The sequence below is a fragment of the Mesoplodon bidens genome (assembly GCF_964165515.1).
Source record: "Mesoplodon bidens genome assembly, chromosome: 12".
Classification (NCBI taxonomy): Eukaryota; Metazoa; Chordata; class Mammalia; order Artiodactyla; family Ziphiidae; genus Mesoplodon; species Mesoplodon bidens.
The window spans coordinates 20,096,646-20,114,369 of NC_138168.1; the positions used below are offsets into that span (position 1 = coordinate 20,096,646).

Sequence of the window (17,724 nt, forward strand, 5' to 3'; positions counted from 1 at the left end):
CTCAACTTAGAATCCGATGTATAAAAGATTTTATCAGAATGACAAAGTGAAATTCTCAAAAATATATTCAATCATACTGCACTCCAAAAAAGTTCTTGTACAACTGAAAATTCTAATAATTTTAAAGTAGAAATATCATTTATGATATCTATAGCTCATTTAAAATATCTATTGTATGTGTTATATAATGGACATTAATATATTAGTAAAGTAGGACAAGTATATAAACACATATGCAAGTATGAATGAGTACTCGAAAATGTCTTACTGATAAACACGTACAGTCAAAAGGTTTGGACACCATTTCCTCGATGAAATGAAGCCTCTGATATACAAATAGTAATTCTGACACCCACCCCCTCTTTGGGATGAAACAACACAAGAATTCATTCTCCCTCTAAAATTTTTGATATGAGCAGATGATCATGATCTATGAACAAAGACCTAAATTTTACAAACTAAGATCTAAGTTCCATTTGTTAGGAGTGAAAAATACTCAGCCTAGAAAAATCTTTGACAAGTGAAGCAGGCTCACCTCTGAAAACAGGCCAAATATTCAAACCCAGGTTGACCTGTGAGCTGGGACAGGCCTACCAAGAAAAAGGTCCTGATCTCAGCATCCCCACAGAGTGAACTAAAAAACTGTGCCTGAGCCAGCTGGCTAGCAGCTGCCCAATGTCCGTTCAGCCATCCTTCCTCATTCACCAGAATTCCTGTTATTGCACGTCATCATCCAAATTAAGACTACACTTTTCAATCTACCTTACTGCCAGATGTGGTCAATGTCTAAGTAACCATCACCAGAATTAAAGGACGAATGGTACGTGCAACTCTCAGAAGATGAGCATAAAGAAAGGGGACATACCTTCCCCTTCCCTTTTCTCTTGTACTGGCTAGACTCCAACCTGATAGCTAGAAAAGCCATCTGAAACTATGAGGTGAATATGGAGATAGGGATCATACTTGGTAGTGCAATGAAGAGGGAACTTAGGTCCCTGACATTGTGGAGCCCCACACCAGCTCTCAGTCACTTTCTTCTGAGCTATTATGTGATAAATTTCTTTTTTTTTTCCTCAAACTTCAGAAGATGTATTTATCTTACCAAACACATGTGGGGTGCTTAACTCTATGCCAGTACGCCAGATGGAGGCGGGATCAGAATGCATGCAGATTTATTAGAGTGCTCTTGGGAGGGAGGGAGGGGGCAGATTGGAGTGAGGGAAAGGCTGGGATGTGGTGCAGAGGCAACAGAGGCCTCAACTCAGCAAACCCTTCGGGAGCTCGGAAGCTGGGGTGAATCTTCAGAGTCATCTTGAGTTGTGCTGATGGTACCAGGCTTTTGTACCCACATGGCAACCAGTCATTGGATGCAGGTTGCCCTGGGAAGAGGGTGTGATTTTGGGTGAGGCAACGCTACCACCAAGGCAATTATGAAGGGAGTTCTCAGCTGGCAGCATTTCTTTCTTTACACCACTGTTATTTGGAGTTTTCCATCACTCCCAGTTGAACCTAATCCTAGGCCAAAAGGCCAAAACTTTTTCATTAAGATCACCCAGTGAGTCACAATCCATGAGAACCAAATCCATGACAGCAACAGACTAAGAAAAGAACAGGAAGCCTTAAATAGGTAAAGGATTTCTGGTATCAGCCAGGAGACTGAGGATGCCTAGGTCCATGATTTGGGAAAATCCAGGTAACCAGACTTTCCTAATTCTCTAATAACAGGGATCTTCCAATGCCAAGGAATTATGAAATTCAACTCCTCTGGCTGCCAGGTACACCCATCTCTAGGATAGGGAGGGTGGGCCAAGGATAGGGCCCTAAAACAAGCTAATCTCTCTCTTTGGCCACTAAGTCAAACAGGCTCATCGAGATCTCATAAGAAGATTGCAGATGCAGCTCCTTTATCAGAATTCCTTTTTGGTCAATATCCTCAAAAGATGTCAAAGTACAGAGTTTAGAGATTTTATTATTCATTTTTCTCCCTGATGGGGAAAAAAATGGTAAGAATAAAAATTATGGAGATTAATTAGACAAAGGAATAGAAAATCAAGATCAAGAAAGCAAGGATCCTTAGTTTTCTTTATATCAAAATTATTTTCAAATTACAAAGTAGAATTCACTAAAGATTAAAAAGCTGTTCATAAACCATTCATAAATACCAACTGTTCAACAAACTTTTGCACATCTAGTATGTAACAATATTCTATGATTATGAGAAATAAGTATATTTGATCAGTTGGTACCACATTAAACAATTATGAAATTAAGAACCCTAGTCTTTCAAATTGCAAAATCATAGACTATTAGCCTTTCTGCCTGAAGAATACTACCTACTATCCACACATGGTACCATAAAACTTTTTTACTCCACTATGTTAAACTGTACAAACCTCAAATAATTGCAAGATCACTTGCATTAGAAAACATTTAATAATGCAAATAGTTATGGAACTGTTAGAGAGTTAACAATCATGTTTAAATTAGCTATATACTAATGTGATAAGCCTACTTGCTTAAATTTGAGCTAAGATCACAGACAAGGTATAAAAATTAATTTTCATTATAGACAGAGTAAGCAGTTAATTCTGGAGGGAAAAAAACATTTTAAACATTTTGCAGATAAAGAATGAGGTGGAAAGGAATTCAGCTGAAAAGAAAGGAAGGGGTAGATAGGTGAGCAAATTCAGAAAATAAAAGATGGTCAACAACAAGCATAATACATGTTTTCAAAATGGTGTAGGACAAGGAGTTTAAAAACACTTCTCTTTCATACCTCTGCACAAAACCAGGACTCACAGATCAGGCTCATTGTATTATTATTCTAAATCAACAAAGTTATGGGTTTAAAAAGCTTGTGAAAAGCTAATCTGAAAATATGCCCATTCATAACCTTCTTAAAGAGAAAAGTAAATTCAAATTTATACATCTTCAGAACTGACTCATATCTGTTATGTTCTTCTTGTATTTTAAATTGTACTTTAATACAATTTAAGATATCTTTAAAATCTCACATGTATTCTCTTCAAAATATTATACCAGCCATATTTTATGAATTCTACATTTTTAAATAACAAAAAAGAATATTTCCAGACAGTGACAAAAGCAATAAAATTATCAGATTATACTTTGTGCTGACAAGAGAAATAAATACCTTGCCTTTCTGACTCAAAACACAGGTGATAGTTTTCTCTTTTCTTGCAATTAAAGTACACCACCACCAGGAGGCAGCAGTCCAATAATCACAGACAGAAATCAAGTTTTAGACTAGAGTTCCAAACCAGTGGTCTTACAGTGAGATTTGTCAGATGTGCTATTTCTCCTATTTAAGAAAACTTAAAACTATTTAAATTACCACAATGTAATCAAATAATTATCAGACATCATTTTAAATTAAAATATCTAAAAATAGGGGCTTCCCTGGTGGTGCAGTGGTTAAGAATCTGCCTGCCAATGCAGGGGACACAGGTTCGAGCCCTAGTCAAGGAAGATCCCACATGCTGCAGAGCAACTAAGCCAGTGCGTCACAACTACTGAGCCTGCGCTCTAGAGCCCACAAGTCACAACTACTGAGCCCGCGTGCTGCAACTACTTAAGCCCGCGTGACTGGAGCCCATGCTCCACAAGAGAAGACACCAGAATGAGAAGCCCACGCACCGCAACAAAGAGTAGCTCCCACTCGCTGCAACTAGAGAAAGTCCACACACAGCAACGAAGACCCAACACAGCCAAATAAATAAACTTATTTTTTAATGTAAAATATCTAAAAATAAATTAATGTTCATTCCTTTAAACTATCCTAGGCTGCTATCCACTCAAGGGGGCATGATTCACACTGTATTCTCTGATTGGTACTCACTGGAGTTGTACAAACCAAGCAGTAAAATGCTCTCATCCTAATCTTAAACTGGTTATGGGAAAATATCTTTACCAGACAAAAGGCATAAAATCAATTGTGTTTAGAACAATGTCATCATTTTGGATTCCTGTTTTAGTAAACTTCTAATTAATCATCCCATGACAATTTACCTCTTTGCTATGTAATTACACATTGAGTAACTGATTTATCACTCAAGATGGACTTAGAGACATAATCAAAAGTCTATGATTAAAGATCAAAATTAGAGAAAGAAGGTATTTTAGGGAAGAAGAGACCACAGAGGGCAGTACCAACAACAGTAGCTCCAGTTCAGAAATCTTTTCAGAACATTCTCAACTAAAGCAAACAAAATAAATATGGAAGAGAGAAAAGTACAAGGGGTAGAAGTACAAAGTACAGGCCTAAAGAGTTCTAGAAGAATCTAGGCAATGATTATGGTGAAAATGGCAACAAGGGATGCTGCAGTCCTGCCATGACGGGAAGAAAACTGCAAGAATCATCAGTTGGAACTAAAGGGGATAGAAATCCATGAATTTTATTCAACAAGTTGCCACTTTAACCACGGCTATAAAACAAAAGTCACCTATGCCAGAATGATCTTCATTTGTGTCTGCAGTTAGGTTTCTCCTGCCTATTTATGCATTACAGAGGGTCCCAAAATCATCTTCTGAGAAAAATCTTGGCTCTACCCGGGGAGGGCAGAGCAGCCTCCTATTCACACAGATGCCCCCATCAGTGCCTTTAAATTTTCATATCCCATCACAGCCCTGTTTGTTTATAAAGCTTGTCTATGCACTTAGCTGGCACACACACAAAAAAAGGTGGTGGGGGGGGGGGGATAATTGCATTCCCAACAGTTCTCAGACAGAACATTGTATTTCTCAATATATTTAGAAATCTGGTGTTAAAAAATGATATCCAAGGCGAGTTGTTTGAAAAATAACCTAAAATCTAATAGGGGACTGGGTCAGACCATTCATTATATTAGTCCCTGTAATACTTCTTATACTGGGATACATAATGAGGGATATCATAAGAAAAAGCCCTATGTTCATTGAAAGTATGTTGTTAAGGATTATCTTTTATTATATCATATCTCAATAAAACTGTGGATAAAATGTCTTCCTAGTTTTAGTATCAGAAATAGTCTTCCTTTTCCTGGGCACCAGATTTGTTTTTACCTGTTTTCCTCTTCCACAACTGCTAAAAATCTGAGAGCCAAAGTTGTACCCCACCTGCAGACAGCACTTTATTTACTATCTTAACCTCTGGTCCCACTACCCTACTTCTTTCTGTTCCTTGTATTCTTTTCCTTTTACTTTTTTTTTTCAGTTAAAAAATTTACTAAATACCTACTATCTCCTTTGTTCTTTTAAAAGAACTTAAAAAAAAAGAAAGAAAACTTATCCCAATTTTTCTAGAGCCTTGATCTTAAGAGCACTCATGTATGTGAAGGCAAAATTTAAACTTCCTATTTCCTCCCATTTTAAACAACAAGCAACCAAAAATAATCATTTGGGGAAAGGTTGCAACACTATGGGAAACATCAAAATAAACAAATAGGAAAATGAATTCAGACTATAAAGAAACTCTTACATATATTTATGACACAGAACACTACTTTAAAATGGTATGAATAAAGAGAACAGAAGACTTCTTAGAAATAGTGACTGTCAAAATTAAATATTCAAAGAGATGGAAAATATGGCAGTGAATCTCTAAAAAGACATTGAGCAAAATGATGGTAAAGATGCAAGAAAGAGACATGAAACATGGGCAATTAATCCAGAAGGGCCAACATCTCCTAGGAGTTTGCAGAGAAAACACAGAAAATTTCCCAGAACCGATCACTCTCCAAATTGAAAAGGCCCACCAAGTGCCAGCAAAAATAAGTCAAAGACTAAACACCAAAAGATAAGAAGATCCTAAAATGGGGGTGCAGAAAAGGCCACCTGACAAAGCAACAAGCCTTATACAAACCCAGGCAACCAACCCATCAGCAACATCAGACACAAAATCTTAAGAAAAGGTGATAATCAATTGTTTTCTCTATAAAGGCAAATTATTAGTCACGTGTAATAATATTCGTAAGGCACTAAGAATGGCATTAAGAGGGCAAAGATAGAGAGAGGAGATGAAATCCAGGACAACAGCTCCACTCAAGGAGGGCAGCAACGACACTAGGGACGACAGACGTGCGACAGGCCTGGAGAACGGCAAACCCAGATAGGGACAGGACAGCGACAGAGGGCGCTGGGAGGCAGGAGGACTGAGTAACTCCAGAAGCATGCCCAAGACCGTGGATAAAGAGGCCTGCTATACAACAGCACAGAAATGCAAGCTAAAAAATAGTAATACAGAGTGAACTGTAAATAACAGGTGAAAGGAAGAAACGGAAAGATATTAGGGGCATAGTGATGAAGACATGATTAATTTTATTCCACATTTTTAATTTAAAAGACAGAAAATTAAATGCTCAGTCAATGCAAAGTAAAATTAAAATACGTTCTGCTTTATACTATATCAAGCTAAGGAAAGCAAAAGTCAACTGAATCAAATAGAGGTAAAACAAAGAAAGGCCACAAAATATACAAACTAAAACCATAAACTGGAAAACTCTAGCCTTGTGCCAAAAATTCCCTCTCTCTGCATTTTCTGAATTTAGAAAGTGATATTTTAGTGTTGGTATTAAAGGGCTTATTTGTTTTATCTCTGAGTTCAATTCTGTTATTTTGGTAGTAAGGATCACTTGTAGCAGTGATTAATGAAAACTACCTGTTTGAGAAGAACTGACTATTTTTTTTTTTTTTCTTTTTGTGGTATGCGGGCCTCTCACTGTTGTGGCCTCTCCCGCACAGGCCCAGCGGCCATGGCTCACGGGCCCAGCCGCTCCGCGGCATATGGGATCCTCCCAGACCGGGGCACGAACCCGTATCCCCTGCATCGGCAGGCGGACTCTCAACCACTGCGCCACCAGGGAGGCCCAGAACTGACTATTTAAAATGTCTAAACTGAACATAGAGCAGAAGAAATAAGATGGAAAGAAACAGAGTGAATTAAGAGCAATGAAAGTTGCTTACATAAATATAGTTATTACTATGCTTTTAAAGTTGTATTAAGCAATGAAATACATTAAGCCTACAAATGAGATTTAGAATTAAAGCAAACAATCTAATTTCTAATAAAGAAAACAGAGACACTTTATGTTAGAACACACAATGACAGAGGACTCTAGGAGGACACTGACCATAAAAAGTCACCTAACAAAAACTATATGAGGGGCTTCCCTGGTGGCGCAGTGGTTGAGAGTCCGCCTGCGGATGCAGGGGACATGGGTTCGGGCCCCGGTCCGGGAAGATCCCACATGCCGCGGAGCAGCTGGGCCCGTGAGCCATGGCTGCTGAGCCTGCGCGTCCAGAGCCCGTGCTCTGCAACGGGAGAGGCCACAACAGTGAGAGGCCCGCATACCGAAAAAAAAAAAAAAAACTATATGAGACATGAATCCCCAATGAAATACAATACGCTGGTCAAGGTGGTCATACCCAGCAAAAGTGTAAATCCCATGTCCCCTGGGAACCTATTACTCTATGTGAGGGAACCCCAAGTCCTTCCTTTTAGCCAATCAAACTCTGTCTCCCTCTAACTGCAACCTACTGGATCTAGCTCTTTCCCACTTTCCGTAAAGAAGTCAAGTCTCTTACCAATGGGACAAACTTCCAAGGATCTATGGCTGCTGTCATGTCCTACTCCTTCAACTTTCCAGCAGTTTCTCTTCTCCACTAATTCTACAAGGTGTTTTTGCCTCTCTTTTCTGGTTGCTCTCTTCTATACACACCCACTTGCACCAAAACCCCTCTAAGTATAACTCAAAATATATAATATTAATGATCAATCTTATAGAAATAAAGTTCTATTCTTAAAGACTATGAATGTTCTTACAAGGCTAATCAGTTACACGCCACTAACATCCAAACTGAAGAGCATATGCTTTATCTTAACCAATATATGTTCATCTCATTTGCATGACTACTTTACATGTACTAAATTTGTATCTTCTTGTTCAAATGCAACTCTCAAAAATAAGATCAATGGCAAAAAGATGTTCATTAGGCACATAAGTTTAAAAAAATCCATAAACACTACTACTCAGAGTAATAAAAACAGTGAAAAAAAGACCCCAGTGCAAATACGTAATGAATGTATATGTGTACCTGGATCGACAGGTGTAATAAATTTGCACAAAGAGTTTGCTGCCCCCACAAATAAAGTACAAATAAGGAAAACAATAATTAATATCTGACAACTGAATTTTATTGGACCAGGGGTCCACCGTGTTTAGCTCAACGTACTGACTTGAAATGTTGTCCAAGAGAAGCACGAAGCCATGAAAACTTATAAATACCTTTTAAAACAAATCTCAATGATGCAAAAGGACAACAATCATCTTTTCAGAACAAGTACCATAATTTGTAAAATATTACACAGATGAATTCTGCCTCTAATGATGAAGAAGCCCCAAACTACAGAGCTATGATTAAATTAAAAATCTGTGTGCTAAAAAAAGGATCAAATCACACTACTGCTAAAAAACTTGTAAAACCAGTCTTAACATGCATTAACAATACTTTGCTCGGAAGAAAGGCAGCACAAGCTAAACTTCTTATTAAACAATGCTACTTGATGTTATATATTATCAATGGCATTCCTGATAGGAAACAACTATCACATATGCATGCTAGGAGAAATTTACAATTGAAAAAACTAAACAATATGAATTTCTATACAACTGAAAAAACACTTAAATACACAATATGAATCAACTCTTAACAAATATGTAAGATACTGAATTCAATGACTGTTTGTTGTTTTTAATCTCCAAAAATCATGCTACAGGAGGGATTTTTTATTTTTTTTTTATTTTTTATTTTTAGTGAATAATGGTTTTGTAAGCCATGATATAGCCTGGAAAGGACATCTTGGTTTCACTGAAGGATGCAGTAGCTACAAGCACTACGTAAATGACAGGCTGCTCTGAATATCCGTATTATCTACAGTGCGCCCATCTTCCTGGTCTTAAAGAACTAAATCAAATTACAGCCACTGAACATTTCTATTCAATATACCATGTAAAGAAATGGTTCATAAATACAAGATTTGTTTCACACTTATTAATCATAGCTGTCTACATAAAAGGGGCATACATTTGTTTGTAAAGTAAGAAAAAATTAACATTTCTTTAGGACACTGATAATGCCAGTTTTTCAAACACCATTTCAATGATTTTTAATACATTCCTCACATAGTATATAACCAATATAGTCAGTATCTTGAACCTATGACTTGGGAAAATATTAGTTTTATTTTAAGGATAACAGGAATTTTTAAGAATACAAATAATTGGTTTGTTCATCAAGATCAAACACTTCCCAAACACTTAATGAATTTCCTCACTTACTGGAATTTTTTTTTAATGTATTACTGGGTAACATGTATGACAAAAACTCTCCAGAAAGTGGGCACAGAGACAACATACCTCAACATACTAAAGGTCATATGTGACAAACCCACAGCCTCATTCTCAATGGTGAAAAACTGAAAGCATTTCCTCTAAGATCAGGAACAAGACAAGGGTGCCCACTCTCACCACTATTATTCAACATAGTTTTGGAAGCTTTAGCCACGGCAATAAGAAAAGAAAAATAAAAGGAATCCAAATTAGAAAAGAAGTAGAACTGTCACTGTTTGCAGATGACATGATACTATACATAGAAAATCCTAAAGATGCCACCAGAAAACTGCTAGAGCTAATCAATGAATTTGGTAAAGTAGCAGGATACTAAATTAATGCACAGAAATCTCTTGCATTCCTATACACTAATGATGAAAAATCTGAAAGAGAAATTAAGGAAACACTCCCATTTACTATTGCAACAAAAAGGATAAAATACCTAGGAATAAACCTACCTAAGGAGACAAAACACCTGTATGCAGAAAACTATAAGGCACTGATGAAAGAAATTAAAGATGATACAAACAGATGGCGAGATTTACCATGTTTTTGGACTGGAAGACTCAACATTGTGAAAATGACTATACTACCCAAAGCAACCTACAGATTCAATGCAATCCCTATCAAATTACCAATGGCATTTTTCACAGAACTAGAGAAAACTATTTTACAATTTGTATGGAAAAACAAAACACCCTGAATAGCTAAAGAAATCTTGAGAAAGGAAAACGGAGCTGGAGGAATCAGGCTGCCTGACTTCAGACTATACTACAGTAATCAAGACAGTATGGTAGTGGCACAAAAACAGAAATACAGATCAATGGAACAGGATAGAAAGCCCAGAGATAAACCCACGCACATATGGTCACCTTATCTTTGATAAAAGAGGCAAGAATACACAGTGGAGAAAAGACAGCCTCTTCAATAAGTGGTGCTGGGGAAACTGGACAGCTATATGTAAAAGAGTGAAATTACAACACTTCCTAACACCATACACAAAAATAAACTCAAAATGGATTAAAGACTTAAATGTAAGGCCAGACACCATAAAACTCATAGAGGAAAACATAGGCAAAACACTCTATGACATAAATAACAGCAAGATCCTTTTTGACCCACCTCCTAGAGTAATGGAAATAAAATCAAAAATAAACAAATGGGACATAATGAAACTTACAAGCTTTTGCACAGCAAAGGAAACCATAAACAAGACAAAAAGACAACCCTCAGAATGGGTGAAAATATTGGCAAATGAAGCAACTGACAAAGGATTAATCTCCAAAATACACAAGCAGCTCATGCAGCTCAATATCAAAAAAACAAACAACTCAATCCAAAAATGGGCAGAAGACCTAAACAGACATTTCTCCAAAGAAGATATACAGACTGCCATCAAATACATGAAAAGATGTTCAACATCACTAATTATTACAGAAATGCAAATCAAAACCACAATCAGGTATCACCTCACACTGGTCAGAATGGCCATCATCAAAAAACCTACAAACAATAAATGCTGGAGAGGATGTGGAGAAAAGGGAACCCTCTTGCACTGTTGGTGGGAATGTAAATTGATACAGCCACTATGGAGAACAGTACAGAGATTCCTTAAAAAACTAAAAATAGTACTACCATACGACCCAGCAATCCCACTATTGGGCATATACCCTGACAAAATCATAATTCAAAAAGAGACATGTACCACAGTGTTTACTGCAGCACTATTTACAATAGCCAGGACATGGAAGTGACCTAAATGTCCATCGATAGATGAATGGATAAAGAAGATGTGGCACATATATACAATGGAATATTACTCAGCCATAAAAAGGAACAAAACTGAGTTATTTGTAATGAGGTGGATGGATCCAGAGTCTGTCATACAGAGTGAAATAAGTCAGAAAGAGAAAAACAAATACCATATGCTAATACATATATATGGAATCTAAAAAAAAAAACGGTACTGATGAACCTAGTGGCAGGGCAGGAATAAAGACGGAGACGTAGAGAACGGACTTGAGGACACGGTGGGGGAAGGGGAAGCTGGGACGAAGTGAGAGAGTAGCATTGACATATACACTACGAAATGTAAAATGGATGGCCAGTGGGAAGCTGTTGCATAGCACACGGAGATCAGCTCTGTGCTTCATGACGACCTAGAGGGGTGGGATAGGGAGCATGCGAGGGAGACTCAAGACGGAGGGGATATTGGGATACACGTATACATAAAGCTGATTCACTTTGTTGTTCAGCAGAAACTAACACAACATTGTAAAGCAATTATATTCCAATAAGGATATTTTAAAAAATAAATAAATAAATAAAATGTATTGCTGGGTAAATCTAAAAACCATATGCAAACACTGCATTTACATAAAGAAATCCTTTATGGAGTCAAAAGCATTCAAAAAGAGGATCAGCAATCTATTTATTGTCTCTCAAAATGAAACAATAAGCATCTTAACGTTTGTGCACCTGCAGAGCACTGAAAGGGATCTACCATTGTCTTTCCTATTTTTGTAATTGTTAAAGCTTCCCTATGATTTCTGGAGACAGCTGAAATATAATGCAAGACATTCAACAACTGGTCTTTAACAACTACAGCAAACCAACCTACATCAGAAGAGTAAAGAACAAGACAGCAGTTATTGTTTGCTACCTTTCGCACTGTTAAGACCAAGGTTACAATATAACCATAATCTATAGCTTTCAATGGCCTGAGGAATACCGACACAGCCATTTCCCTGCTATGCATCAGTCAAGACAAGTAGTAAAAACGTATAGGGCCAAGTACAAACATCTGGGTAAGAACTATGTCATTTTTATTTTATAGCAAAAAGATGAAGCCGTTTGTGAATAGCGGAAACTTACAAAAGGTGTCCATGTATGGTTTTCACTAAATAGTTTACAACAGAATTTCTATTTCAAAACATTTTTTTTTTAATTTTAATGTTTTCCAGTTTGCTATCATTAGAAAATATGCTGGCCTTTTACCAAACCAAATATCCCAAAGGGCAAAAGGAACTTTGAAACAATCAAAATAAATCCCCTGCCTGATGGCACAATGAAATCTAAGCAATCCTATAAAGAGCTTTACAATTTTAAGTTTCCCCCACATATTCCCTTACATATCTTAAAAGCGTATAGATATATATCATATATATTAACACAAATAGTTGTTTTAAAAGCAAGATAAATAATTGTAGCAAACAAATTTAAAATACGAGAATTGAGAAAATATTTCTACTTATAGATTCTTAAATAAAAAAGTTAGTTTACAATGAAATCGTACACAAATATTAATCAGGCCTCAAAAATATTTAAGTACTTCAATAAAGATGTTCTAAGTCTTCTATTAGCAAAAGAAATGTTCAACCAAAGAGACTTTTCATATGAAAAACTTTTCACATCGACAGAAATTAAAAAAAAAAAAGACTGCAAGTAAGAATACCAGTATTTCTAAGGGGTTGTAATTCTATAAGAAAGTCTAAAAGGATGATACATTTGCCAGTTCCAGGCCCAATATAACATCCCTGAAACGGTTACTGTATTTCTAGTAATAAGCACATATGTATTCAATAAACGTTCTTCCTGAATTTAGACTAAACTGTGAAACTTTGTGCATATAACCAGTGTCAAAAGTGCTTCACAATAATTAGATATATTGTACTGACACAGGAACAGTGCATACATAAAACAAAATTTTAAAAGCTTTAAAACATTTAAGAATACAACAACAAAAACAATGTAAACCTATGCGATAACACAACACAATGTATATAATTCAGAGATATACCATTATTAACAAACAATTCAAAAGACTTCAGTATTAAGGAGTCGTTAAAATGAAAAAATTCCTAGAAGCCAAAGTGTTGAGTCTTCAGGCAGAGAAATTTGACAAATCTGATGAATAGCAGGCCACCTAAACCAGACTTTAAGTATTATTATATCAAAATATTACGTAGAAAATATTAAAAGGAAATGAAAAATACTGGAAAACTGTAGTGCAGAAAAAGTCTAGAGTTATTGAAAAACTGAACATCACCACGTAAACCTGAACTACTCTAGGGAACGGAGAGGAGAAAAAAGCCTAACTTCTCCATGTGAAGCTGATTTTCCTTTGTCTAATTTTAGCTTACAGAATAGCTAATTGCTCCAAAGTTTGTTGTAATATCTTCTTTGCTTTATAAAGGAACACCTACATATTTTTTCCACATAGTAATGTATCTCTGAAGTAATCTCTTATTAAGAATTTGATTAGACCTACAGAAAGTTGTTATCCTCTGAAAGTTACTATCTTTCAGTTACTTCAACTATAGATCCTAAAGCAGTGCTGTCCAATGGAAATATAATGCAAGCCACATAAGTAATTTTAAATGTTCAAGGAGCCACTTAAAAAAAAAAGGTAAAAACAGGTGAAATTAATTTTAATACAATATTTTATTTCACCAAAAATATCACCTCAACGTGAATCTACATTTTTAAAACTTGATGAAATATTTTACAATCTTTTTTTCACAGTGAAATCAAATGTGCATTTTACAGCACATCTCCAATTAGGGCCAGACTCATTTCATCTCCAATTAGGCCAACAGTTATAAGTGGCTAGTGGTTGCTATGTTGGACAGCAAAGGTCTACAGTTCTTTCTCTGGTTTTGAGATACAAGTAAATACTAAAAGATCTGAAATGGGAGCACACAATGTATTACATTTGAAGGGCAGGGAGGGACACTGAAAAAGGTCAATTCAGCCATTCCCCTTGACTCCAATAGGCCTGGGATGACATCACGTCCCCATTGGCAAGGCAATCCCTATTTGATAGAGAGAGTCCCAATCGTGACCTGTTGTCATGATGTAATTATTAACAGCACCCCCTATGCTTCTCAAAAAAGCATCCCATTCTGGACAACAAATTATACGGTAACCCTATCTATAGCCACAATATCCTTGAAGATAATTCCACATTCCTTAGAAGAAAATTTAAATTTTAAATTCTGATTGTGATGCCTAGAAAAGGAGCTCTAAATTCAAAGAAAAGAACCCTAAATGCACTACCCTCATCTAAAAAAAAAATCTTTACTTTAAATTGCAGACTAAAAAAAAAAAAAAAAAAAAAAAAAAAAGTAAGAATTACCTGTTGAACAAGGCATCTGGAAATTGGGATCATTGCTATCCAAAACAGGCAAACAGAACTGGTTACTTGCAGATCCTAGCATAGGATCCTTATCGCTGAGCATGTTCTTCAGCGAGTCCTCTAAGACATTTTGACTTGTACTAAAATCCTCACAGACTTCATTCTCCAGGTTGGATCCTAGAAATAGGGCATCATCTAAGTGTTCAGTAGGAATTAAATGATTAAATGTATCAACTATATCCATGAAGACTTCTGTGTGTCTTTCAGCCCTATAGAAAGACAAAAAAAATACCATAAGAAATAAAGCTATCAATTGATAATCACCTAAAACCAAATTATTTTAATAGTTTTGAGTCTAGAACACAGTTTGGTATTTCTGAATGGTTTAAAAAAAGATCCTCACTGCTTTTAGAATATACATTTGGACATGTAGAATGAATCTTTGCTACACAATGTTTCTTCATCATGCATGTAAAATTTCATTTTACCAGAGATCCTATTAAATGTTTACTTAATTCACTTTTTTAGGGAAAAAAAAACTATATATATAATCCATTAATTTGACATATTTGAAAGAATTACATGGCTTAAACCATAAAAACCATATGTTTTTAACCATAATCTTTTCATAAATTAAGACTCAGACACTGATTAATAAAAATCCATATAAAAGAGCTAAAACCAAATCATTTAAATTATTGTCCCATACCTATTAAAACTGTAAAATAGCCTTGTCTTATTTACAATGCATTTAAATTATTTAAAGAAAGACAAAAAGGGTTTTTTGTAGGAGTAAGGAGAAAAAACGTAAAGAAACTATTAACTAAATCCAACAAATCAAAACTCAAAAAACTACATACACGCAGGCACAGACGTGCACATACACACATTGTGGGGGGGGGGCACCACTTTTAAGATAAAATGAGATAAATGACAAACCAATATATCAGAGACTTACATTTATTTTAGTGAGTTATGTACTGTCTATAAAGATATGGAGCTGATCTCCTATTTGAACTATACCTACACTCCAGGCATTGCTCAGCAAAGGTCACTTCATGCTCCGGAAGAGCCTCAATTATCAAAAGTTGGTTTCAGAGACACTGAACCAATGTATTTTGGGTGGTGGGCAAGTCAACTAAATAAAATCTAGTGATATTCAGTTAGCTAGAAAATTCCACTAATTAACCCAGAAATTCTTGGATTCCAAAATTCTTAGCTCCAAATCTACCAAAATTTCCTCAAACTGTCCTTGAATTCTTTCCCCTATAAAAATGAGAGAATATGAAGTTCAAAAATATTATACAATTTACCAGGTATATATTATATGCTGCTGAACATTTCACCTACATTTTTAATTCATTTATGCCCAGTGATAATAAACAATACACTCTATTACTATCCTTGTTTTGTAGACAAAATGCATTTAAATAGTTTAAACGTCTTCCCCAAAGTCACAAAAAAGAGCCAAAGATTCAAACCCAGGTTTCAAGGCTACATAGCCCAAGTTGGTAACTCTACCCTTTCACACTGAGCTACAAAGCTAGAAATTGACAAGATTTGACTCATTAAAGGTTCTTCTTTAAAAACATTTTCCAACTAATCAGTAGCTGCCTGGGGCCTTGGATAAGAGAGGGAACTGACTGCAAAGGAACAGGAATATATGGAAGACGATGAAAATGTCCCAAATCTGGATTGTGGTAGTGGTTTATGAGTGTATATACCCACCAAAATTCACCAATCCGTTCATTTTAAATGGATGCAGTTCACTGTAACTCAATTTAAAATTTAAAGAAAAGGAAAGAAAATTTCCTCATTCTCACAAAAGTTAATCCTCTGCTAAATATAGGATTTCAGTATCTCTTCTCAAATTTTGCAACTTATTTACATTGAAATATTAATAAAGCACTGAAATAAAATGTGAACTGTTTGATTAGCTGATTATCTTACATGCATTCTTTATAACATTTAGAGAAAACTGTGAGCTACAATGGTGATGAAAAGTCAGGAAAAGTTTTAATTCCCTGAAACTATCTGATCTCAGTACCTAAGAAAGGCTCAATTATCATATATCACCAATACTTCCACTAATACGTTTTTAGGTTCCAAAGAAATTTTAGTATAATAAATTTCTGGTAATTAAAAATAACTTACAAAAACATTACTAAATATCTACAAAATTAATCAGCTAGAACTATCAACAAATTTGTTTATCTGAATATGCTGGAATCCAAAGTTTACCACAACCCGAAACAACCTCATCTTCAGAGTTGCATCCCAGATGAAACAAAGAAAAAAGGCAATTCCAGCTCTAGAAACAAATGGTTGACTTTCCTCATAAGAACAATATGCTGAATCTACTGACAACACACTCATTCCCATAGCAACACAAGTCTGGGAAATTTTACAAACTTCACCTGAGGTTAGTCTTTCTGTTGCACCAACTTCTGCCTGTGTACGTTTAAGTGGTGGGGACATTCACAACATTCAGAAGGTACAGTTACACGGCTCGAAATCACCTAGCTATACCGAAAACCAGCCCATTCTAAAGAGTGATCTAAATGAGCAATATATTGTTTTTTCAATGATACTATTAGTGAATCATCCCAAACTCTTTTACTAAAACGTGCCTTCAGAGCTTGTGGCATACTTTTTAATCTCAATAGCAGACAGACAATATTTAGTCTTTAAAGATCAATTTAAAAAAAAAAAAAAAAGTAATGCATACTGTAAATAAGATGGGTGAACCTCATTTTCCAGTATGGGTGGTTTTTTTTTTCGGCCAAAACTAGTATGATTTATATAAAGTGTGTTGCCCTGGATTAAATAAACAGATTAGCATAAAAGTGTCAAATGTCGAGAAAGACTGGTATAACAAAGTTACGTTTCTTTAATACCTTTAATTTATTCAAAAAGTGTTCACTAACCAGCTACCACTGTGCAAGACACCTTTAATATGCCAATGCAACTGGGGATCTTACAAGACAAAATATGGTATAAAGCACCCCAAACTTATGGGTCCAAAGAAAACAATTTCTACAGAACTGTTTTGTGAAATTGTTATAAATTGGTAAGACTGAATTTTCTTAAGTCGTTCCAACAGGCTCTGGAGCCAATTCCAAAGGAAGAATGCCCAAAATCACAGTATACAGCCATATCGCAAGATTACCTTAGAAGTGACAATGAATGGAAATATAAAAG

The 17,724-nt window shown here is 35.7% G+C and overlaps 1 protein-coding gene across 5 annotated transcripts in view; it reads right to left on the reverse strand.

Moving 5' to 3' along the window:
- Positions 1-17,724, reverse strand: part of PHF3 (PHD finger protein 3) — a 99,845-nt gene that overhangs the window by 72,084 nt on the left and 10,037 nt on the right. For 3 of the 5 annotated variants that reach the window (XM_081250778.1, XM_081250776.1, XM_081250777.1), the window contains exon 2: positions 14,524-14,792. The exons of the other annotated variants lie outside the window; for them this stretch is intronic. In XM_081250778.1, the coding sequence (XP_081106904.1) occupies positions 14,524-14,767 (244 nt within the window). In that variant the 5' untranslated portion in view covers positions 14,768-14,792. The remainder of the gene's footprint in view (positions 1-14,523; positions 14,793-17,724) is intronic. 5 annotated transcript variants of the gene reach the window in all.